We start from the raw sequence: 26,317 nt of genomic DNA, 5'->3' as shown, positions 1-26,317 counted from the left end.
TCCGAGGGGCGGGATAAACGGTTTTCTTTCAAATTCCCTCCGCACGCAATAGGATAGCGCTACAACCAGGCAGAGCAACACTAGTTGATATATTCAACTTTTGCTGTATCCGGTCGGCAAAACTCCGAACACATCTTCTTTTTTTAAGAATGACTTCAATGCCATTCTTTGTTCTTTTCTCAAAGAAAAGCTTAACTCCAAGTCTCTAAGCCTGCCCACCGACTCTATACACGATGTGATTGACCTGACCAGAATTTGGTTTTTCCAGCTTGCAAGCCAACGGAGAGTTGCTAGACTGACCTTGGCTGCAAATTACATTTGCTGCTGCTAAGGTGAGTCTAGATGTCTAGGCTACCAAAAAGGAAGAAAATCTGAAAATCTGCACTTTTAGGTTGAGCTTGCTTTAATAACTGACTGTTTCACAAGCTATGTACAGTAGATACAGTTTGTTTTATACTTGTTTTTAATGCACATTATCATAAATGTTTAATGTTTTCCGGTGTGTGTATGATATTTTCAGCTCAGCTCGAGCATGGATGTTATTTGGGGAAAATACTGTTTGAGTGAAACCTGAACTAGTGGATTTCAACTAACTTCAAGTGTTTTGAAACAAAGATACAACAACAACCACATAGAGGAAATGTGTTTGTAGCATCATACATACTTTAACAGCATGCTTTAGTTATTAGACATCAGTTGCAATTTCTATTGTAACTTTAATGTGGCCTTTGGGATGCGATAGAAAATGATTTCATGTAAACAAGTTGATGATCAGAACATCAGCATTAGAAATGTTTATGATGGTGATTATTATAATAAAGTATTAAGTATAAGTATAAAGTATAATTTCTTCACAGCTGTTCCATTCCAAATGTCCTTGCAGGACAACTTTTAAACTTTGTGCACAGATAAGTATCGGTTAGGTATCTGCGTGGTTACCATTGACTGTAAATATTAGATACATAAAAACACAGTTCACCCAATCATTGAAACAAGGCTTTTATTAAAAAAGAAAAGAAAAATTGACATTAAAATTCAAAGAGAAAACCAAGAAAGAAGGAAAACCTTATCTCAATCAATAAAAAAACACAAGTTACAGACAATTTAGCAACTGTGGCACAGGAAGACAAAAGTAGCCAAGTGGCTTTGCAAAATAACCAAATATCAAAACCTATTTCCTCTTAACAAAACTGTACAAAATGAGTTCTTGTATAAATAAGAAAACTGTTCACAAGCAGAAAGTGAGATGAGCCCATCAGATTTTCAAAATGGGATTCACACAAACTTGGTTCATACAGTGTAGAGCAACAAGTTATTTATTATTTCATGTTCAAAAATGTCGCTTCAAGACAACATTTCTGAGTTTTAATCATGTAAAATATAACTATTTGAACTGCACATTAATAAAACAATAGTAAAATAATTTCTGTTTATTAGTATCATGCAGTTACTGAAACTGAACAAATGAGGGATACTCTGTATCAACCAAATTAAAAGGGGACATTTTGAAAATCCAGACTGGGCAACATCTAACATCCTGTTTGGAAATCCTGTTTTAGCAGCAAAACATTTTGAAGCTATGAAATAAGCCTTGAAAAAAAAAGCATTTTCAAATTGGTGTGGACTCAAAACAATAGGTGCAAGGAGATTCTTTCTTCTTCAAATGTTGTGTACTGTCTATAGAGCACACTGTTGTGTGTATTCCCACAGCTTAAATGTCAAGTTTCTATCATTGTAATGGTGCAATCATTTTGGAGCATCATATCTACTGACACTGTTTGTGAAAAACAAAATAAAAAATAAACACTGTATTGTAACAAGTGGTCATTTCATAGTTTCAAAATCCTGTTTTTGTATTAAAAGTGATGGCTAATACATGGAATATCATTTATCTGAACATATAAACAATATCCATGACATTTTCCTTCATGGTGCACTGAATCTGACAAACTTGCTAGTCACTGTGTTATCTGGACAGGTTATAAATCAATTAAAAAATCAACAACAAAAAACACACACAAGAAGAAACAAACAAAATGGTGTACAGAGGAAGTGAAAAAAAAAAGACTATTTACAAAATTAGCTCTCGTGTCGAAAAAAAAACTCTCCCCATCAGAATAGCTCTGGATTTCTCCTGGGTGTCTGCTGCGGCCAATGAAGTTCATAATGAGTCTGTTTAAATATGCACCAACACTTCAATACGTACACTGAGGGAAACTCAGCTTAACTAACACACGTCAACAAAACCAGATCATTTACATGTAAGTTCTCACAAAGCCTTAAACTGGGGTCATAATGTGGAATATTCACCCTTACTGCAATCTTTTCAATTTTTCCAAATCTGTCAGAAGCAGAAAAAGGGCATTTTATCCAGCTACACGCAATGCATGATCGTCTATGAATGAGAGCTCTGTGACAGAGAGTTAAAAGATGGGTGGCTGCAACATCTTTGGTTGTGGAAATAAAACAACAGAAACACACGGCAAAAAGTGTTCATGTGAAGAAAAAAAAATGTAAAGAGTTAGAAACCCAATCATCAAACCTCGAGCCTTGAGAAAGACGTTTTTACACTGCGTTCATCACTGATCTTAAACATGGATGGTTGAAGAGCGGGAAGAAAAGCTCCCCGTAACCCAGCTAACTCCACTGATGTGGTGACTAACTCGATGGCATTCAAACAAGCCTGTTGCCATTTCCGTAGTATATACAACTTAGTGTCAATCCTATGAGAGATCAGAGAGGCAGTTCATTCAGAGAAAAAACATTAAGGCTTAGCTAAAAAGTGTTTTTGCAGAATTTTGGATCACTCCATTCAGACTTGCTGCCTCACTAAAGGCTGTTATAATCATCTTTAATGGCACTTCCATGGTCTAGTGAGCAGTCCTTTGTGAAACCATTATTTCTATTATCTACATATCTACAGTTTTTGATGTCTGCATAAATTAAAGTTCAACATATTGGGATGCACCGTATGTGGTGACATGAGCTCCACTCTGAAAAGGGCTTGTGTGTACAAATCCTCTTTGAGCTGCAACACTGATGCAGCATCAGTAAGAATCTTTTGGATCAGCACTAAATGAAGTCTTTGTTTGGTTCAACTCTCCGCTCCTAAAGGCTTTCTTAAAACAGGCCCGATGCAATATGAGGACAGACGACACAAGGTTTGGAACAGAAATTTGTGTGAAAACAAGCACAAGAAAACAGCATCAATCCATACGCAGAGAAAAATCTAACATCTACTCTCTGTAAAAAAAAAAAAAAAAAAAAAAGGTAAAACCTACAGCTAAATTCTACTTCAAAGATAAATTCATCAAAAATAGGGCAAGTTAGCTCAAAAAGGTTTTCAAGTGACAGACAAAAGAAAAACAGAAACATTTAACTTTCTTACAGCTCCCTTTCCTTTCATACTAATTATTCTCAGGGATCGTGTTAGTCCTCTATTTGATTTCCCTCATTGCGTTTGATAAACTATATCTTAATTTAGTAACTGCATTGCTCTTTGTACACATAATCTTTCAGTAAGTAATTTAACTGCTCAGATCTAAAGCACGTTCACTTCATCCCTTCGACAGAGGATGAATTTAATGATACCTGAAGGTTTGCCACAGCAAAACCGCTTAAAACCACTTCTCATGGACATGGGTGTAACATGGAGTTACAATATAACAAAACAGGGCGACTAGTAGTATGAACAGGTGCCATTTGTGATGGTGCATACGGGACTTGAACTGAATCAAAACTACGACAGAAGAATTTTCCAAATATTAGAGCTTATTATTAATGCGTCGGCTAAGGTCAGTTTGAGGTCTTGAAAGACTACAGTATTAAATAACGTCTTTTCTATAAATGTATGTTTCAATGATCTAAAAAGTCTAAAAAAATAGAACTATAATTCAAATATAAATAAAAATAATTGATTGTCTTTTGTTCACTTATGGAAGAATGTTAATTTAAAAAAAAAAGAAGAAAGAATTAGACTTAACTATAAACAATGTTATTATCGTCTGTGCATGAATAGAAATCTCTGCAGCAGTTACAGGAAGAAGTAGCTTTAAACGGTTTGCCTCCCCACGGTTACAATGACTCGACACAACGTTTTTAAATCTGTACAAATTGTTGCCCCCGCTGCTGCAAATAGAACGTCAAACAACAAACATCAGGAAATAAAAATAAAAGTTTGCATATTTTACAAAAAAATAAAAAGACACATTGTGTTTCAACTTTTCCTTGAATCACCCTGAAACGTCCAGAATGCGTTTTTCTTTTAAAAATAAGAATTTTTTATATTACGTGCACAAAAATAATGCTCTGTGTCTTTTCCTCCTCTCTTAAGTTTTTTTTTCTTAGTTTCCTTTTAAACTTCTTGTTATGTTCCTTTTTTCAGTTATCAAAATAGATTAAAGCTTCTGTGAAGAAGATTCCCACCTTTGGTTGATCAACTCTTAAGGATGTGAGCAGGAAAGTCCAATAACGTAATTGTTGTCCTTTTTCTTAAAAAAAAAAAAAAACACACACACACACACACACACACACACACACACACACACACACACACACACACGAACGAACAAACAAACAAACAAACAAACAAACAAACAAACAAACACACACACACACACACACACACGCACGTTCCTTTTATTATCCGTGTTCAAGTCTGGGTGCTTGGTGATGGTATGGAGCACAGTTCTCTTCCAGCTGAATCCTGTTTGGTTGGATTCATCTTGTGCCCTCAGCCCCACCCTGCTGGGAGCTGCAACACACACACACACACACACACACACACACACACACACACACACAAGACATCGTTCTATGAAACTGTTCAATCTTAAAATGGCTAAATAACCTGTGTTTGGGGTTTTCCTCAGATTGGACCGTGCAATAAAATTAGGGGCAAAAAGATCGATTCACATTCAAATCGAGATTCAAGCTCTACCGATTCAAAATCGATTCATAGAATTCCAAAAATTGATTCATATTTTTTAATTAAAAAAATAAATACAAAAATTATAATTTTTTTTTATTGTATGTCTACTGCAATCACATGGGAAAAGTAAATACATTACATACTGTGAATTGTTTTATTAAATAGAGAATAATTATTTGAATCGAAAATCGATTTTGAATCGAATCTTGAGACATTTCTTGAATCGTGCACCCCTAAATAAAACACATTAATGCATTTTGTCAATATACTGGACAAAGTAATACTTGTGTGTGTAAATCTCTTACGATATAGCAACTATGGCAGGCTTGCATCACTCTACATCGGTGTAATAAGCAGGACAGAGCAAAGAGACCGAGCAGAGAGACCTTCACTGTCCTACCTTAGCTTCACTTGGTGTGTTGGTACGAGTAGTTTGTGTGCTCTGCGGGAGACTCCATGGCAACCTGTTGCTGTTGACCACCATTCTCCTAAAAGAGGAGGACAGGTTTTTCAAAGAATACTCTACTTGATAATTAATCATAATGTGCAAATTAATCCGATTTTTATCAAAGATACATTTAGATATATTTTCCCATTGCCCTCCCCACCGAATCCAAGACATTATATGTCTTTGAGACATTATATGTCTTTGAGACATTATTGTCTTTGAGTGGATAAACCAAAGTACAGAAAACTAAAAACAGAAAACTGAAGGCCAGTGCGTATTGCGGGACATATTTACTAAAAGACATACTTAACATTCACCATTAGGGGTGTCACGATTCTCACAATGCTCTTACATTTTTGATTGTAAGGTCACTGTTCAATTCGATTCTCGATTTTTACATTTCTTTTTTTTTAAAGCACAGGTTGCTATACCATTATTCGAATAATATTCAAAGATTTAATGCTCAAATGCAGCCGATTATTAATATGTACTACACTACTCTCATTACATACATATTCACACGTAAGAGGCTGGGAGACAGGAATGCCGGAATGCGTTGTTTCTTTTGTTATCTACTTTTGTCTTTCTTTTGTGTTTTCTTGTTTTGAGGATGGAGGTCTGGTAGTCTAGTTTCCGCGGCTTTCTTTCTGTTAGTTAGTTACTACTTTTTAAGTTAGGGGGAGAAGTTCTGGGTCCGACGGCCCTTGATGGGTTGGGTCAGACTTCATCCCTTCTTTTGTTCTTTTGGCCAGACCTCCAGGCTCTCATAGTTAGGGTTAATTAATTGTAGTTAAGTTGTAAACAAACTTTGATTTACTTTAATCATTCCTCGGGTTTGGTGTTGTTTAATATGTTGGTGGTCATATTTAGCCTAAGTTGTGTTTGTTTGCTGTGGCTGTAACAACACATACACATTACACATTCTGTCCACTAGAGGGACTTCCAACATCAGCCTGGCCTTGAAGGGGACCTACGTCACAACGCATTGCATTTCCAACACGCCGCTCTCTGTTTACATTCATTTCCCAGCACGAGCACACAGCGACACAAATCACCAGAGAACTCTGTAATGAAACATGTTCTAACAAGTGTAGTGAAGCGGCTCTGTTCTAAAGGCTAACGGTGCTCGGCTAGCACAATGACATCATGTTAGAAAGCAGAGCCGAAACGATTTGTCAAAAAATAAAGTAACAAAAGTGTTAGCCGCGATGCTAACGGCATTGATAACTAAGCCAAACGGTGCTGTCACTATTATTGAACGTTGTCACTCACTGGAAATCCAAAATACTTCCACACCGGCGATTTCAGTGATAGAGGAGAGGGTTCAAGTTCTGTCGATGGGTCTCCTGCTTCTGCGGTTGCCATGCTATCTTTTGACTGGCTGTAGTTAAGTTATGAGTTTGACTTGCAGCACTTCAACACGTGGGTGTTTTTTTCCGCTTGACAAGCCGACCGGACGTGACCGGGGGGGCGTGGCAGCATCGACGATTCCATTTTTTCACCATGTGCTATAATTTAAGAACATTGACCCAATTATACTTTAACACCCATCACTCTACTCCACCCAGTCCTCTCCTACATCCCACTTGATCTCCTCCCTCCAATCACAGCCTGAGTTTCTGGTTTACTACTGTGCCTCTTCCCATTCATAAAACTGCCCTTTTTTGTCATTCACTGTATTGCTCATCCCGCAGGCTCCCACCATTATCACTGAGCTCCACCTTCCAACAAATGACTCAAGGGTCTCCACAGGCTCAGCCGCCCTCCTGCAGAGCGTTCAGCCAGGAACCGGCTACAGCACTATTGCACACAGACTGTGGAGTCTGTGTCAAATGTCTCCAAGAAATGATTCTGACTCTCATTCATGAGTGGCAAAGGCTCTTCTAGTTGAATAATGGTTTAATAAAAACACTAATATAGACCGATTGTCTGGACAGCACACAGCTATTTCACAAGAGGAAAATTACATGGGGAAAGTAATATATATTAATACATTCATTAAGTAATACACAGTTATTAATTATTCAAAGATAAAGCGAGGAAGACAGAAATACAATCTTTGCACAATTTAATTCTGCATATCAGCAGGTGCTAAAATACAATGTAAATGTGTAAATTATGAAACTTTCTATAATACAAATATTTGGGGGAAAGTGTAATTGGTATGTTTTCTGAGGTCTAAACCTTCCATTACAGAAATAAGCAAAAACTTTCGTAAAGTCTGTTAGACTGCTAATATAGGCCAACTCTACCTCCTTGGCCTATCATTAAATAAACAAAACTTTCCAAAACAGGACATGAACCAATACTGATATTTCTGCACTAATATCATTTTTTTTTGTATTTATAGAATATTACAAGAATCACCAAAGCTACTATGCCAGCTTCTACCTGTCATAAAATATCACACACACCTTCAGGGCACATGGACACTGTTCAGCTCAGCTCAGTCAGTTGGCAGTTTGAATAGTCACCTCTTCTACTTTTGTGCCCTAACTCGGCCACTCCTTAAAATACAGATGAATAAAAACTAGTCTGCTAAAAGAAACAGCTTTTTTTAAGCTCACAAATGTGTCAAGTTTTAATAAATACGTCCCTATAAGAATTTTAATCACTAGTCATCCCCTTCATGGAAATATAAAATATAAGCAAGTGAGGTTGAGGCTAGCTTCATACCTCTACTGGGACACTGGAGGGAGGCACTGGGGTGTACTGGGGGATGTAGGTCCCCTGCATAGTTGTGTTGGCCGGAATATACTGTAGGGAAGGCAGAGAGGAAAACACAAATTGTGTGTAGTATTTGACATGAATATTTGATCTTGTGAATTTCAGGCCAGTATGGGGACATTGTTTTGCCTTGTCCATAGTGTGTGTGTGTGTGTGTGTGTGTGTGTGTGTGTGTGTGTGTGTGTGTTAGAGGATGGATACCTGACCCAAGCCCGACAGGACCCGACGGGTCGGGCCGGGTTCGGACAGATATTTAGAAATGATGTTCGGGTTTGGGTCAGACTCGGTCACATCAGCGCGATAAGGCATTGAACATTTTAAATTTAAACAGCTTATTATGTAGGTGTTAACGTGCGCTTGTTGCCCCGTGTGCGCTGATGCGCTCATCTGTTGACATTTCCGAATGCCTTCCTACAGTTGCTTAATAAAAGTGGGCTTTCCACACAAAAAAAATGTGTCATTAGTATGAGAAAAAAAAATTGATTTTAACTGTGTCGGGCTCGGGTCGGGCTTAGACATAAATATCTTAAAGGTCCCATGGCATGAAAATTTCACTTTATGAGGTTTTTTAACATTAATATGTGTTCCCCCAGCCTGCCTATGGTCCCCCAGTGGCTAGATATGGAGATAGGTAATTCTGCACCAAGGCTGAATTTCAGGAAAGAGACTTCAGATACAGTATTCGGGGACCACTAAGGTCTATATAAAAGAGACTTCAGATACAGTATTCGGGGACCACTAAGGTCTATATAAAAGAGACTTCAGATACAGTATTCGGGGACCACTAAGGTCTATATAAAAGAGACTTCAGATACAGTATTCGGGGACCACCAAGGCCTATATAAAAGAGACTTCAGATACAGTATTCGGGGACCACTAAGGTCTATATAAAAGAGACTTCAGATACAGTATTCGGGGACCACTAAGGTCTATATAAAAGAGACTTCAGATACAGTATTCGGGGACCACTAAGGCCTATATAAAAGAGACTTCAGATACAGTATTCGGGGACCACTAAGGTCTATATAAAAGAGACTTCAGATACAGTATTCGGGGACCACTAAGCCCTATATAAAAGAGACTTCAGATACAGTATTCGGGGACCACTAAGGTCTATATAAAAGAGACTTCAGATACAGTATTCGGGGACCACTAAGGCCTATATAAAAGAGACTTCAGATACAGTATTCGGGGACCACTAAGGTCTATATAAAAGAGACTTCAGATACAGTATTCGGGGACCACTAAGGTCTATATAAAAGAGACTTCACATACAGTATTCGGGGACCACTAAGGTCTATATAAAAGAGACTTCAGATACAGTATTAGGGGACCACTAAAGGTCTATATAAAAGCATCCAAAGAGTACCATGTCACGGGACCTTTAATGCCTGTCGGGCTCGGGTCGGGGTCGGGTTCGGACAGAAAAATTTGGCCCGATCCGCACTCTAATGTGTGTGTGTGTGTGTGTGTGTGTGTGTGTGTGTGTGTGTGTGTGTGTGCGATTGGTACTGACTGTGCCCGTGCTGCCCAGGGACATGTGGCTCAGCTGCTGGGCGAGAGGTCCCATCATGGACGTGGGCTGGATGGACATGGCATGATCCATTGTTGGGGTAAGAACTGTACCCTGTGGATGCACAGAAATGCACATAAACTTAAATTTTTTTAAGTCTGAATCACTATCTCTAATGGAATGTGTTTTAGATGCATCACAAGTGGCCAAACATATAGAAATATGCCGGGGAGTACAGTTAAGCTCTACATTTGGGTGGAATGCATCTCAGATCACCTCCAAAAATGTTGAATGCTTCTTGCTTACGTTTATGCTTTTTTTGGTGGCTTAGAGTTAATTGGGGTATATGAGAGGAGGAGATGATGGTGATACTCACAGCTGGCTGCATGAGGTATGACTGATGGTGCATCCAGGACGGGTTGTGTACCTATAGATCAGGAAACAAGTCATGAAACTCATTTGTGAATGAGTTGCTGTTGCTTGCACAGTCCCCTCAGAGCCCACATTATGTACGTTTGCAGAGAGAGCTCATAAGAACCTGAACACATACAATCAGTACTTTGGGCTGTGGTCCTCCCTGAGTGTCTGTTAACTTACATAATGTGGACATAAACAGCAGTTTGGCACAGAAAAGCAAAAGAAAAATGAAGTCTTGGCATTAAAGCAGATTTTAAAAAGTCAGTATTTTGAATTATAAACACAAATGAAATAGCCCACCTGGTAGGATGAGACAGGAGAATGCATGTAGGGTGAGAGGGAAGTCTGGGCGATCATTCGGTTTGGAGCCAGACTGTAGGGTGAGGAGTAAAAGCTGCCGAACAGACGGAGCAAAGCGGGAAGAAAACATGAAGACGGCCACATAATGTCAACAATCTGCAGTATGTCTCAAGCTGCATTACAGTTTTTTTTCGATTGCTAAACGACAGTGGGCACAACTGGAGTCACATGTGCAAAACGCTAACTACAGTCTGCACAGTCCGTTTTTCATTGCTTGATCACAGTTTTCAAAACTTTACACACTTATCCCATGACTTTAACCACAACGTGCACAACACTGTAGATTTACAGCACTTTGTTCAAATGCTAACACACTGCTGTCAAAACTGTTAACCACACATTCAAAACAGAATAGATTTCAGTCTGGTGTCTATCAAACACTGCTGATTGCAATTTTAGCTGAAGCAAGTGTCTTGTTTTTGACTAGTTAGTGAACATATATGGTATTTATACAGAGAAAGCTCAGAAAGCCTTTTTTGTATACAAACACCAAATAAGAATGAAACAATTATACACTGTACCGTTTGAGAGAAACAGGTAAAAGAGCAAAGATACCAATATGTCCAGGTAAGATGTCTGAGGTTATGTACACAGCTATAAAAAAAGGTGAAAAACACTATATCTTTACAATAGTAAAACTGTGTTCTTACTGTTTTTCAGAAAGTAATGGAGGTGAAAGCAATAGAAACACCACATTCATTTGTATTTAGAGATGATGCAGACATCCAGTGTGATGAAGACAACTTGCCACATGATGCTGGAGAGAGGCAGGATTAGTCACACTATTCGTTGGTACTGTTACGTATGTACCTTTAGTTTTTTTCCCCCAGTAATTCCATAAATTACTAGAGACAAAATACTTTATTGAAGAAAACTGCTGATTTTCAATAAACTATTGAGTAGTGTCAAGTCACTCAAATTGTTCAAACTGTAAAGATGAAAAAGTTTGTAATTTCTGTATTGGTGTTTGACGCTAGTGTTTTTACTCTCAGTGTGTTCTGAGTGACAGTGTGTGTTATCTCAGTGAGGCCTGTGCATAGTGTTTGGCTGCACTGAGCCTGTTTTGCAGCTGATGTGAACTGTTTAGCTCAGGTGACTGTTGGTAGTGCAGACTGTAGTTTGAGTTTTGCACATGTGACTCCAGTTGTGCCCACTGTTGTTTAGCAATCGGAAAAAACTGTAAAAGCATTTCTGTGTTCACGCAATGCCCAGCAGAGGGCAGCACTTTACTACAGTTTGACTACATTTGAGTTATTTTCCTGCAAGGTTGAGACTGTTTTCAGTCAGTTCATGAATACCACTCACCCATTTTGTAAGGCCGTGGGGTCATACGCAAGCGTCATTCCTCCCTGGAAAAACAATGGATTTAGAAACAGTGAGGTCATACAAACACTGGTGCAGTCTGTACTAAAAAAAGTCATCTAGCACAGAGCAAGAATGATGGTCTTGCTTTAATTTCCAACAGGAAATGTAACGTGAACACAGGAAGTTCCCTTTAAGAATCATGAGTTACAAGTGGCCATGTTACCGTATCTCCATCTCTACCCCAGGGCCTTCCATTATGGAGGTACTTCCCCTGGTTCTGCCTCTTCTTCTGACCTCCGTCTGCAAACTTACATAATAAGGGCTCTGTGGGCACTGTGAAAGCAACAGATCAAACAAGAGAGTGAATTTAGTGGTCATAGTGGGGAACAAAACACTGAACTCTGGCACCAACAATATCAGGTTCCTGTAATACCAAAAAAAAAATCATTCCACGCACCAGGCACTCCTGGTGGAGTCTTGATGAATTTGCCATTGAAATGCTGAATTATGGCCTCACACTTCTCTGTGGATTCCATTCTGAAATACAGTCAAAAGTCAAATTGAATTCTGCTTGTGGAGCGCAGTTTACATTAGGATTATACTACGTTTATTTACAGCACAAACTGTACTCAAATCATCACACACCACCATGGAGTAGTGTATTGTCTGACCTGGCAAATCCCACACCGCGGCTTGTCCCGTTAGCATCTCGGAGGATGCGTGTGGAAATGACCTGGCCAAATGACTTGAGCATGCTCTCCAGCTCTTGCTCATCCATAGACAGTGGTAGGTTGGAGATGTAGAGGTTGGTTGGGTCCTGCTCTTGTTGCTGTACAGGAAGTAGACATGAAAACCGGTTCACATAACAGATCTTTTTTGGACCTACATGTAGAGATGTGATTCTTTTTGTTTCATTGCAATACCAACACATGTTGGTGTAGAAGTGGCAGACATCTGAAACTATTGCTTTATTAATACCTACTCGTGGGGTGACTGATACCCAAAGTACTACAATTAACTTCTTCTTTTTTTTTTTAAAGGTGTAGCATTTATTTTAGCATAACACTTAACAAACATCTTTGCTAATGCATTTGCAAATAGAAAATTTCTCACTTTCAATATCTTTTTCACACTGCAGAAATTCCTGTGTAGGCAGCAGTGTGACAGCAGTCTTTCCATCAACACCTGCCATCGCTCTTGGTACATTAATACTTCATCATCTCCATGCACCATGTCAGGCATCATTTTGTATTAGGACTTGATGCGGATCAAATCTTTTTAAGCAATTAGTACCAATAAACTGACACTCTGAATAATTTATCACCCATGTGTCATTGCCTCAACTAAGGCTGTCTGGTTTTGCAAAATCCACAAGCACACATTAATATACTGACACATGCAAATATGAATCTGCAAAGATTAAGTTGCATATTTAGGAGGAATGTTGTCTAATTAAGAGATCTGGGTAGCTACAAGTAAAGAGAGATTATTCAGAGACTTATTTTGTGGCACTAGCTTGAAAGTGAAACCTTGTGTGACTGTGCAGAAGCAGACAGGAAGCCAGGCATGAAGTTAAGGAGTTCAGAGAGCAACAGGAGCCTGGCAACCGGGAGAAAAGAGGCTGGGCCAAAAAGAGGGGAAGGGAAAACAGAGAGAGAAGGAAGAGGATAGAGCAGAGCGAGGGTGGGAGAAATGAGGAGCTTAAAAGGCTGATATTTTGTACAGGAGGGAACTGACAAGATAGGAAGTAGTGGGAGTCTTGAATAATTTGGGTAATGAAAGAGGAGGATGACAGAAGAGAGCAAGAAAGGAAAAGAGGATAAACGACTGCCTGCTGATTAACAGGCTCTTCTCTTCCATCAAAATACATTTTAAAGCTAACATTTTCCATTTTGTCCCCTCTTCTAAAACTCACTACTATCAGATAACTCTGCAACCCGGTTTTTCACTTGTATACGAAAGAAACTGTCAGATGTGGGTCAAACAGCTATCTCAAATGAAGATTTACTGCCTATCTCATTAGCCTCTGTTCTCAGCCGTAAGCCACCTGGCCAAGAGATTACCTATTTTCTGTCATTGTCGTCATTCTGGGTGTGGCAACACTGCTATTATGTAACACAGTGGCACACTGCATTAGACTTCATGTACAACAATGATATCAGTGATCAATGATTTTGAGAGACTATTTAAATATATGAATATACAAATATACAAATATACAAATATACGAATATACAAATAAACAAATATACGAATATACGAATACAAATATAATATACAAATATATTGAATGGATACGAAAAGGACTCAAGGTGTTAGTATTGTACTGATTGTATGGTTCCTGGGCTTATATACTAAGTCTAGTTTGGATGGGTTATTATTTGGTTTGATATAGATAGACGGAAATGAAAAAAAAAGAATGTGTAAATGTGTGTGTATGCATGTATGTATGCATCTGTGTCTATGTGTATGCATGTGTTTATGTGAGTGTAGGTAGATAGATATGTGGTGTATGTAAACATGTATAAATAAGTGAAGCATCACATTTTTTGTATTTAACTAAAGGATAAAAATAGAAAAAGGGGGTATCTATTTTAATTTTATTATTTATTTATATATATGTAGGTATATATATATATATATATATATATATATATATATATATATATATATATATATATATATATATATATTTTTTTTACATGTTCAAAATAAACTACTACAAACAAAAAAAGAAACTCCCTCCCGGTTTATCCTTTTATTTACCCTTCACCTCAACTAGTACACACAATATCCAATTTCATATTCAAACAAATAATCATCCTGTTGTAGATATGAAAATGCTGTTGGATGTAGCCCAGGCACACGTTAATGGGATTTGCTGAGGCATCACAGTGTATTTTTTTTTTGTGTGTGCCAGGCCCGAGGTAAGCCATTTCTGTTGAGGTGTGTCTCTGTGTATTTGCTTGTGTGTCGAGCAGCGCGGGCGAGCTGACGTCTGAGTTGGAACAGGGTGGTGCTGGGAAGTAAGAAGGGATCTATTTTTAACTCTGCCATGGTTCTCTTGCCCCTAATGCACGCTGCTCCTCTGGGCCCACAGCCTCGGGGCTGGGGCGGCCCGTTCGGGGACTGAGCATACTCTGAGGACGGCGAGTGCAAGGTGTGGCTCATTCTGTTTACGAACAACACTGCAGCAGCCATGGTGAAGGTGCAAACAAGTGAAACTACACTTGAGAGGTTGATGTTAAACTGATTTTAGACTAATGCTTGTTTTTTTCTGACCTGAAGTAACCCAGTGACTTAAGGAGCTGTGTATATTTAGGTTTTTATAGCGGTTATCAACACCTCTGACTGAGCAAATGCTGTCTGGGTGAATCGAGTCTTAGTGTCCAGTTGCACTTGTTGGGTATTAAGATACACAGGATTGTGTGGCACTCTTACAGAGGAGGCGCAGAGAACTTAGACTCTGGGTTTAGTTGCACTGGACTGGTTCAGGTCAGCTGGCAGTGTGGATCTGTTACAGTTTTCTGGGGCTGGGCTGAGGGAGACCCTGGTGTTACATTGCACTGGGTCTGTTTGGGTACAGGACACGGGGAGGGGGGCAGGGACACTGGGGTGGAGTGTATTAAGTGCTGGTGTCAGCCCCAGGCCTGAGCCCAGACGATGGACAATGCCAGCCCATTGTGTCAGTCCCATTGACAGTGGGTGTAGTGGCACCCTCCCCTGGGTTCCCTCAATGGGGAGCCTGAGAGCCAGAGGGATCAGCTTAATGGGCCGACAAGCGTTGCTTTGACTGCAGACACTTGGACAAAGAGCTCAGAACAAGCGCTACAACAGGAGCAGGTTAGCAACATACACAAGCACAGAGACAAGGGCGTGAGGGGGAAGGAGAGAGAAGGTGGTGAGGAGGGCGATGAAGGAAGAGGAGACAAAATGAAAGGGAAGCAGTAAAGGATTAACAAGTAAAGAGTGGTGAATTAACAAAAACGGATTAAAAAGGGGAGTCATTTTGCTTGTAACAAACCTAGTCTCCATCAAACCAGACTTTATCCTTTGTACAAATGTTGATTATTGGCACAGGTTCACCCAACAAAGTATAACAAACATGCCACTCTATAAACCAGAGTTTATCTTGCACCCTTGCCAACAGGGCACTGCATGTAACCTTTTACATGATAAAGTAGGTAGATGTGTGCTTGATGAAGAAGGGACCACAACTCTCGGTGGTCAAAGTTTAGCAGGTGGCTCTTTGGAGATCAATAGATTTTAGAGAAGACAAGATTGGATCAAAAGGCAAACTTGACAAGTTTAGCCTAATTGTGATTGGTGAATTTGGGGGTAAAAGAGGTAATGGCTGTGTAACAGAGCTGATCAAGAGTTGGTTAATTCTTACTTTGGCCATCTGAGCCTGGACCCCACTGGACTTTAGAGCTGTAACTGCTTTCTGTGCTGCTGCTGGGCTGTCAAAGTCCACAAAGCCATAGCCTGTAAAATAGACAAACACATATTCAAATTGCTGTGTTGTTATTTTGTTTTGGAGTTATGTGCTTTCTTGCTGAGTTAAATATGAAGCTAAAAGCTAGGCAAGTGTAGCATAGCTTAGAAGGGGGAAACAGCTACGTTTTCAAACGTGATATTATATGTTAATTTAATAGCTTTAGATGTGCTGGTAGATGTTTTTTTTTTATATTTACTTTTGACAGAGCTAGGCAAGCTGTTTTCCCCTGTTTGCAGTTTTTAGGTTAAGCTCAGCTAACGTTAACTGTCTGCTGGTTGTAGCTTCATAAAATAATATGAAATTCCCCTTTAATAACAACACAACCAACACCAGTGGGATAACTGAAGGCAACAGTCATGAAAAATCATGATGCCAACTCTTAATTTAAAAATATAAAATGAGTTAAAACAACTAACTCACCTTTACATTTGTTGGTGGTTTTATCCAAGATGGCCTTGGTCGAAACAATCTTGCCATACCTGTGGGGACAAACAAGAATACAGAAAACAGGGTCAATACAGATGAGGTGACTATAGGGCAAAGAAGAATCTACTCCTACCTGTGCATACCAATCCTGCCACACTTCCTCAGGCTGCCTGACTACAGCTGTAGACATGAACACATACTCCTTCACGCAATCAATTGTGTCTTTTTAATGCGATCATGCGTGTCACAGAAAACTTTGTTCACCTCAACCCTTCTTTGTGTGCTGGTAATTCTGTTCCCTGGCGTTGTTTTCGACAGACAGGAGACAGCACCCTAGGGCCAAAAACAATTTGTTCCAGACCTGTCTTTACCACACACACTTACACACGGACTAACACACAAACACACAACTCTCTACTAAATACAGCTCTGCTCTCGGGTATTTTTGGCTCAAATAAAGCTTTAAAGTGTTGTCACTAGCAATGTTTGACTTGCAAATAGAAATATTGACTTTCAAGGGAACTTATTGTTTGCCTGATCCATTTAAATACACACAAAATGGTGTATGAAACATAAGTCAGTGTCCTAACCTTTTATTTCAGTCCATGGTTGTCAATAGAAAAACATTAAAAAGGCCAATCAGTAAAAGAAAAGAATTAATGAATGCATTGATGCAGTATTATAAAACATGAATGCTATGAAACCCACATTAAAAGCAGTAAATGAGAAGTGTTATGTAAGATGCAGAGACTAATGGAATGCAGTGTTATAAGACGGCACATCAGCACTACTGTATAATAGACCTGCCCTTGTCTGGTGAATTTAGCCAGTGAGTTCCTCTGTTTGGGAGACATGGCGTCTGGGCGGAATGTGCACTGTAACCTGATGCTTAACCCCTTCAGTTTGCCTTCCTTCCCACCACATCCCTCTCCCTCTCTCCGTTTTTCCACACACACATCGCTGGGTCCTACACTCCCGCCGAGTTTCAGTGGACATTTGCCCAGATGACTAAGATCTGACTAGACGGCCACGGCAGAGACCTGTGTCACGTTTGACACCAGTGTCCAAAGTATTTATGCTAAAATGTTGTGGCCTTATCTCCTCCAAGTTTCTAAGATGTACATACAAATACAAGCCATGCATCTTTTTAGAAAACAAAAATAGTAGCAGATTTATATGTGAACAATCTTGATGTCAGCTACCACAATAGAGGCCACAGCTGGATTTGTGCATTCATCGTATTACCTTCAGGATAGATACATTATAAAGGAAACTTCCTCACAGAAATTAATAATTCATTATCCACTGCCACATAGCCAGATGACCTTTTAAAAGGCTATGTTTATAGTTTCCTACTGCCATCTAACAGCTGCAAAGTGGTCATTGGGCGTGAATAAGCTTGATATAATGTAACCCATTCAAGCCCAACTAAATTTTACATTTCTTTTGGTCATATCTCTGAGCCCTTTGAGCACAGATGTAGAAACATACATTCAACATTTACTGTTTACCACTGTTAGAAATATTTTAGTAAAACAAAGTAATATAGTATTCATGTGTTGGGCTCAAATGGATGAACCATATCAAACTAATTATATTAGTAATATATTAGGCATTAATTAAAGAAGTATTTCACTGCTGGGGAAATAGTCTTATCATAAAATTGGGCTGTTAATACAGTAAAAAGAAGCACATGACCAGAGAAAACAGAGAAAAGGGGCTGTGGTATTCCCTTTTGCTCAAAAGGTAAAAAATCTACAACTACCAGAATGCACTGCGCCGCACCAGACCAATCAACACTCCTGCTGGTGGGTGACATAATGCATGCATGTCATAGAACTAATACGGCGGCTGGCTGGTACCAAACAATCTTGTCTAAAGGCGCTGACACACCAACCCGATGATCGGCTGTTGGGCATTCTGGCGAGGTCGGTGACCCGAGTCTGTTCGGTGTGTTCCGTGCCGTCATCAGTTGGAGGAGCCGTCGGCGTTCATTTGGGCCGATTTGACTTGTTGAATCGGCCAGCGGGCAGTCGGACTCAACGACCAATTACCGGAGATGACGAGCGGGATGAGCATGACGAAAGCCTCTCAAAATCTGATGAAAATCTTTTAAACTGACCTTTGTCGATCTGAAATGAAGACAGATTCAGCACCTGCACGGCCTATTTCTCGCTTAAAATGTTTTCAGAAACACGTTTCGGTTAACTATTTTAGTAAAACACGAGATCCTATTCCAAACGAGCCACCATTATGGTCTGGCTTTGAAATTCGGGACAAGCCAGACCCACGTGGCGCTTTCGTCCAATCAGCTGCTGATTCTCACTTTTTTGGGCAACAATACAGATTAGCGCCACCTGTGGTTAGGGAGACGTATTACGTCTTGTGCACGCACAGAACGTACGCTCAAGTCGGCATCGCTTCGATGTGTTCCGAGGCCCTTTTTTAGACCGACTCGGGGAGACTGATCAGTCCGACTGCCTTTTCTGCCGACAGTTGGTCATCGGGTTGGTGTGTCAGAGCCTTTACAGGTAACAGTATGTTTCTGAAAACATTTGAGGCGCATAACTGAATCTTGGTTAATTTTTAATCAGCACTGTCTAGTTTTACAGTTTAATCTAAGTTCAGTCTGATTTTGAGAATAATAGAGACGGGCGGCTCTCTCTCTCGATCTGCTTCTATACTCTTTGCGTCTGTATGCAGAAGTACAATCTGTAGTTCAGCAATGATTTGAGATGGGAGATGAGCACGGAGATTTGGGTGCTGGCAAGATAGAGGTAAGTGTACCATAGTTCATTTACACATACTACCCACATTGTTATGATACAAATCAGCAGAGTATGTAACTGACTCCACAGGTTTCATTTGCTAGCAGTGCATTTCAGGAACAATCTTTTTTCACTGATGTTAAGCCACAGAACACACTATTTTGGAAGACCTTGTACTGCACACACGCAGCCCTCCGAGACATTTTTAAATCATTTTCTCTTTTTAGAGACACTGTTCCTTCGAGACATATTACATTAAAAAACGAGCACAAACGTTTTCTTGTTGATGATAGACACATTATGCTACAGTATGCTATCAGTGCATATCTGAATATATTAGGAGAATATATCTCATTATTAGCTTAAGCTTTTTTCTTATTTTTTTAACAGTCCAAAAATCGACCTGCATGAAGCTGGCCCCCCATGGCATCCAAAAATTGATAAAAACGCTGCTATTCGTTTGTGCTACATTTGTGCCGGTTAGTGCCGTAAAAATTATCATTTGTGCCGTTAAGGGTTTTACGTAATTCAACTTTACATTTTTTGGCCAGTGACATCACCCAGCCCCCCATTAATGTCCAAATCTTTTTTCCAATCTGTTTTCCAATTTTTCCAAATTGTTTGTGCTACATTTGTGCTGATTTGTGCTGTTAAAAAAACATTTGTCCTACTATGTTTTTAAAGTTATAACGCTTTATAGGTTACACATGCAACGTCACCCAGCCCCCCATTAATGTCCAAATCTCCCCAAAATGGTCTCAATTGTCTGTGCTGATTTGTGACATTAAAAAAAAAAAAAATTTTAACAGCACAAACGATCATTTTTACAGCACAAACCGACACAAACTTAGCACAAACGAATAGCAGTGTTTTTAATAATTTTTGGATGACATGGGGGGCCAGCTTCACGCAGGTCAAAAATCAAAACATCATTATATGGTTTGAAAGACAATATCTTGTCAAAAACAAAAGTTTGGAAATAAATGTATATCAAACAAAAGTTTGGCCCGCAATCAAACAATGACCCAGATTTTCCTGAGTTAAAGCTCATACCTTCAGATCAATAGTTCTTTAGAAAAACACTGAAGTACTATTGATCAGTTTGAGTTTGCATTAGGCCACTTCTACACGTACCAAAATGATCTTTTTTCCCCCGTCTTCCCTGACATCGTTTCAAGAATATATGCGTCCAAACGGATCCATCTGTAAATGACTCCACACGCTACTTCATATTCCAGGTCTATAGGTGTTACTGCTACAGAAATTCACCAAAAAACGGAGAAGAAGAGGCGGAGCATGCGCATAAACCTTGCACGCTGTATACAAACAGACAGTATATTTTGCCCTAGTAACCCTAATAGGCTCAATATCTTCTCCAGCAGGAACACAAGCACGTAGTCCGCCATTGTTGTTGTTATGAGACGTCGTCGCAGGCTAGAGGACGAGGGATGTGGGACCGTTTATGATTTTTTTTCACCCTGGGACCAGGTTTCAAAAAAGTCGGTCTTCAGGCAGTGTGTTTACAGGATTTGTTTGGACGATCGGCCAAAACGATGCAAAACGTGTGTTTACACCAAAAAGTGGCTCCGTGTGGATGGCCCCTTAGAAGCATGATGAAGAAAAACTAAAGCTGTGTTTCATGTTTTTCCCACCAGGAGAGTTCAAAGGTCTGAAGGCAGTGACTGTGTGACCCTCTGCTTACCTCAGCCCCTCCGCAGCAGAACAGCAGCCCACCACACTGTGGAGGCCACAGGGACTTGAAAGACAGCTCTGACCCATATACGGCTGTCTGACATTCTTTCCCAGCAGGCCATGCTACACTTTTCCCACTCATTTAAGTTTCCCCTTCAGAGGTAGCCGTCCCACCCACCCCAAAAGCCTCCGTCCTCTCTCAACGCTACAATGACTTCTCTGTCAGTCCCCGGTTTTTACTCTCCCTGTGTTTCACATACTAACCACAGATTTCAGATGTTCTTTTATTGTTCCAACTTTGACAACGTGTGTTCGTACACAATGTTAACATAATTATCAGATACGAGCCGTGCAAATATGTACTGTGGATGTGATGTTTCCGAGGCTTCTTTATGTAGGGTCAGAGTGGTTAAACTGGAGAATGACACACACATATTACTGAGGGAGGGGCTGTGCTATTAGCTATGACCAGTGCTTGTTCAGGGAGGCATGCTGTGTTACTGCGAATGACCCGTGGAGATGACGGATGCATGGCTAAGGTTCACATTCTGTAACATACAGCATAGCCCTGACCTGCAGCAGCCAAAATCGGTTTGGTTGTTTTATTACTGGGTTTTATCTCTCTGTGTTACCCTTTTTCCATCAAAATGAGTACGCATATACAGGTGTTTTAAACAGAGGTAAACCTGCTAAAACTAGGCGATAGACTCCTTTCCCATTGCCAGTAGACGAGTATGCCGGTCTGTTTTTTTTTTTTACTGGTGTTTATGTTCAGTGCCCAGAAAGTGTTACATTTTCCTGCTACAGCTTTCCAATACAGTGCACAAAACTTCAACCTCTGCTGTACATATTTATTTGATATCTTTGCTAATACACTTTAACTCTCCTCCGCTCAGACCATCACTCTGTCACTCGCTCCAACACAAACACACCCCAGACACCACACACACACACACACACACACAGACAGCTGACAAAAGCCTGATGTTAGTGGATGTAAGTGGGATTTTTGGACCGTGGGAAAGGTGTGTGTGTGTGTGTGTGTGTGTGTGTGTGTGTCTGTAAGGTTAGTTTGGGACATGAGGAGGCAACAAGCTGTATCCTTCTCTGGCCCCTTCTCTCCTTCTTCACCCCTGTCCTCTCCTTTTCCCAACTCTCTGCATTCGTTCCCTCTTTCCTTTATTTCCTTCTAAGCTCTACCATTTTGCCATTTTGTAGTGTTTCCTGGGTTTGTTAAGATTTAAATCAGACTGACTTTAGTTGTGGCAATTCAGCATCCTTATTCACAAACCACTTTTCGTCAAGATATATCACAGGCACCTGAATTGAATCAAATACAAATTATATTGTAGCAGACTTTGTAATATCAGCAAATATTTATCGTCCAAAGAATCGATAGAATATGGTACTGTGATAAAACTTGTAATATACACCTCTAATAAGTTTCCCAAAATGTCACACTATTCCATATAAATGAGCCTTATGGTGTGGAATTATTGAGGCTCAATCCGCATATTAAATCCAATTTCTATATCATCAGTCCATCAAAAACAAAAGTTTGAAAGTCACTCACGGTTGGCAGAGCTTGACCAGGTCTTGGTCTGTGGTCCCCGGATGGAGGCCGCGGATGTACAGGTTAGTTTTACTCAGCTGTTCCCCTCCCCCACTGCTGTTGCTACTACTGTTGGTGTTTGGACTGGGCGGCGCCATTTGGTGGCCGGAGGACACATAGGTCTGCTGCAATAAGAAAGGAACAGAATTAATTGACTGTGCGTGAGCGCACAAAAGAAATAATTGTGAAAATACTCCATATTTTCAAATACCAGCAAACATTAGACAAGCACAGCGATGTTAGACATTATTCAACGTGCCGTGTGAAAAACTCAAAGGAGTGTTTAGAGATGTTGAGATAGAAAGTAATCCTGCATGAGACAGATGATTTTGTGGGAGCTGCGAAAAACGATATCATACATCCCTCATGTCAACACTCACCAATAGTGCTTTCTGAGGGGAATGTGGGGCCTCTTGGCTGCCTACTCCATATAGGGAAAAGAGGCCTCTTTCTCCATGTTGAGTAACTTCTTTTTTACTTTTGGAGCAACAACAAAAAAATCTTGCGGTGCATATCTAAGCTCTAAAGATCTAAAAAATAACATTTAGTCAGCCTGATAATGCGTGATTGAATAATAGACATCAACCGATTGTGAACAATGTTTACACTTCATCTCCTTTTGCTACTTTTACTTATAGCCTACTTATGAAAGCAGGTATTTCTAAATAAATTGCTGCCATCTGTTCAAGCTTGCATTCCAATCGTCCTAAACTCGCAGAAGCCACAGGTTCAACACCGTCCTTCTGACATTTCCCTCTCAAACTGTTTCTGGGGTTAACAGTTAAGTAGATACTGAGCAAGATGGAATAACTGCGTTAAGTTCCGTCCACGTTACATACAACGTCCACTGATCAAAACAAGGAAGAAACAAGGAGAATTCAAAGAGATGAGCAAAAACAGCACACCAGAAGTTTTGTTATTGACATGCTCTACCTCAGCTCTTACTGAACCTCCCTCTCATTTTTTATGTTGGGTTGTTTTGTTTCAGCGAGGACTTAGTGCCGGTGAATAGTAGTTGTAAACTATGGTGGTCAACTAGTAGATGACTCACCACTATGAAAGGTTGTTGTGCAACAACCACCTCTCACTATGGGATTGTGGCTCTCCTTAGAGCAATCAAACTAAATATTGTGTAACCATGAAGAGGAATATTTTTTTTTATTTGGATAAATGCAGTTTCATCATTACTTTGAAAAAAAAGAAAAAGACCTCTCTTTCCAGGAATAGATCTAGTGGCTGTTCTCCAAATAAGACTGAAGCAATAAATAGCAGAGTGCAGACCTGGCAAATCTTTGTCTGTTTGCTGTGAGAAAAAGACTTTAATCACATTAATCTGACAGCCATATGTTTTCATTCAGTGTTGCATACGAAGGAAGAAGAGCAATATGCATTCAGCTCAGCGCCGTGAGGGTGGAGCGTATCATTTGAGAGAGCAATTGGACAGAGGCGACGAGAGGACAATGGGTTAATTATCAGGAGAGAGGAGAGGGTCACTGATCAGACTTGTGGTGTTTATGAAAAGAAAGCCCAGCAGGAAGTCACGGTCACACCAGGACCACCAGCAACGCCAACCAATCCCGCTAATTAGACGCCATCTGTAAGGCATGGCGCCCCTCTCAGACAACCCCTCTGACCTCTATTTTGCCAGCAGCACGGCAGCCGCTTCAACAACACGCTCATTTCTCTAAAGATAATTCTCTCTTCCTCTACTGCTGAATAAACCTGAAAACTTTGCCTGTGTTTGTTCATGTTAGGTAAGATGGAGACACGTCCTGCTCAAAGTAAAACAAAGAATAGAGGCGTGTGCGTTCTTTCCTTTCCTCTCTTTCATTCCAGGGATATTTACACATGTCCACCAGTAAAAAGGCACAAATGACAGGATGTACACACACACACACACACACACACAACCACACACACATTTTCAGGGCCCCAAAACATGCAAACACAGCACAAGCCTGCCCGTAAGAGTTTATCTATCTTGTCACAGTGTAGTTCATGATGAATACATTTTTGGAGGCAGCTAATTTGTGAATGAAAGAGCAAGACAGCAGAGACCTGTAATCTCGTTCACACACTCTTTACCAGAGTGCCAAGTCCCAATCAAGCTCCAGACTGTACCAGGAGCAGACCACTGCAACAAAAACCCATTAAATCAACACACACACACACACACACACACACACACACACACACACACACACACACACACACACACACACACACACACAATCTATGAGAGCTACATAAGATCTTGAGGCAAAATGTATCATCTAAACTATACAAAATATAATCAGAAACTGAACTAATCAAGTTTAAAGTACAAAAGCTTGGCAGTCTTCGCTGCCCTGCTGGTTGGTGATTACATTTCAGACTCTTTCAACGTCGTTATGCTTTTAATTTGCATGTATTGTGTTGAAGACCTATGCTGAAACAACACATTTTTGCCTTTTATTTTAAACAGATGATCAGTAGTTGCGGAGAGAACAACAAGAGCTAAGGAACAAATAAATCATGTCACCAATCTAGGACTGCAACAAACCAAGTTCCCACCTCTGGAAAATTATGACAGGCCAATGTGATGGCTTGAAATTGATTGTTTGCTCTGACCAAAAGTACAAAATCCCAAAGCTTACAATTTACAAGGAAAACACAGAGAAGCATCACATTTGAGAAAATGTGAAAAGCTTTGTGCATTGCTTAATAAATTACTGATTTCCTGATCTATTTAATTACTAATCGTTTAAGCACTAATCCAAGCTCCTATTTAACAGATTAGTAGATCATTAATCAAACATTTAGTCAGTTTTAGCCAACTTCATTATACTAAAAGTAAGAACAATCTGATTAGTTCCATTAATTATATATTTTAATGACAGTTGATTGAGCACTTTCTAATCTTTATGAATATTCCAAACAGATATTTCTTACTACTGACGTGACCGTAGAACCATTTGAAACATGAACCTCAGGAGACAACATTTCTCCTCCTCTGCTGAACCGCTCCAAATTCATAACAAAAGGCTAAAAGAAAATATCAGTAGATATTTTTAGGACCAAACTTAACACAAAAATACAAAACCCTTCTATAAATAAAAGCATTTCCTTACATCAATACTCTGAAGCTGCCAGTGTCTTTCTCAAATACTGCATGCTGTTGGTTCTGGCTGACTTTAATCTTAAAGACATCAAAAATGTTCATTTTTTTTACTTTTTGTCAAAGGTCAAAATAAGCTATTAACAGTTATCCATTGATATAAACACTTAAAACGCTTGCTAATGTATCTCTGCCTAGATGTCCAACCCTCTTCTTAGTCTCACTCCATCTCTGTTTTTATCTCTGTCTCTCCCTGTGGGGGCTTCTCCAGTCGACCCCAGTTTGACCCACAGAATTCCATAGATTTCCTGGCTGTTGGGAGGTGGGGGGGTCTGCCGACCTTCCCATGTCCTGGCTTCATGTCTTACATCAGACAGGAAAGAGCCATGGCTGTCTGACCAGCTGACCGACTTACATGCTAATGCACAGATTTATAGCCTGGCTGAATGAGGACGCTGCATCCGGCTTGTATAGAGTTACGCCGCTGAGATGACACTTTGCACCAGCTCCACTGTAGCACTGAC

General features: G+C 39.9%; 1 protein-coding gene across 2 annotated transcripts in view; it reads right to left on the bottom strand.

Annotated features, from left to right (window-relative positions):
• Positions 1 to 4,558: 4,558 nt before the first annotated feature.
• LOC114554368 (RNA-binding motif, single-stranded-interacting protein 2) overlaps positions 4,559 to 26,317 on the bottom strand; it is a 29,440-nt gene continuing 7,681 nt past the window's right edge. The window contains exons 2-14 of one of the 2 annotated variants that reach the window (XM_028576170.1): positions 22,658 to 22,821; positions 16,619 to 16,677; positions 16,094 to 16,185; positions 12,372 to 12,529; positions 12,158 to 12,237; positions 11,924 to 12,033; positions 11,701 to 11,744; positions 10,336 to 10,429; positions 9,995 to 10,045; positions 9,622 to 9,732; positions 8,055 to 8,135; positions 5,331 to 5,418; positions 4,559 to 4,753 (exon numbers count right to left, since the gene is read on the bottom strand). In XM_028576170.1, the coding sequence (XP_028431971.1) occupies positions 5,338 to 5,418; positions 8,055 to 8,135; positions 9,622 to 9,732; positions 9,995 to 10,045; positions 10,336 to 10,429; positions 11,701 to 11,744; positions 11,924 to 12,033; positions 12,158 to 12,237; positions 12,372 to 12,529; positions 16,094 to 16,185; positions 16,619 to 16,677; positions 22,658 to 22,821 (1,125 nt within the window). In that variant the 3' untranslated portion in view covers positions 4,559 to 4,753; positions 5,331 to 5,337. The remainder of the gene's footprint in view (positions 4,754 to 5,330; positions 5,419 to 8,054; positions 8,136 to 9,621; positions 9,733 to 9,994; positions 10,046 to 10,335; positions 10,430 to 11,700; positions 11,745 to 11,923; positions 12,034 to 12,157; positions 12,238 to 12,371; positions 12,530 to 16,093; positions 16,186 to 16,618; positions 16,678 to 22,657; positions 22,822 to 26,317) is intronic. The other variant, XM_028576171.1, reaches the window with a different exon arrangement.

Source organism: Perca flavescens, chromosome 4, assembly GCF_004354835.1.
Source record: "Perca flavescens isolate YP-PL-M2 chromosome 4, PFLA_1.0, whole genome shotgun sequence".
NCBI classification, from domain to species: domain Eukaryota; kingdom Metazoa; phylum Chordata; class Actinopteri; order Perciformes; family Percidae; genus Perca; species Perca flavescens.
This window is presented reverse-complemented; position numbering and strand designations above follow the sequence as displayed.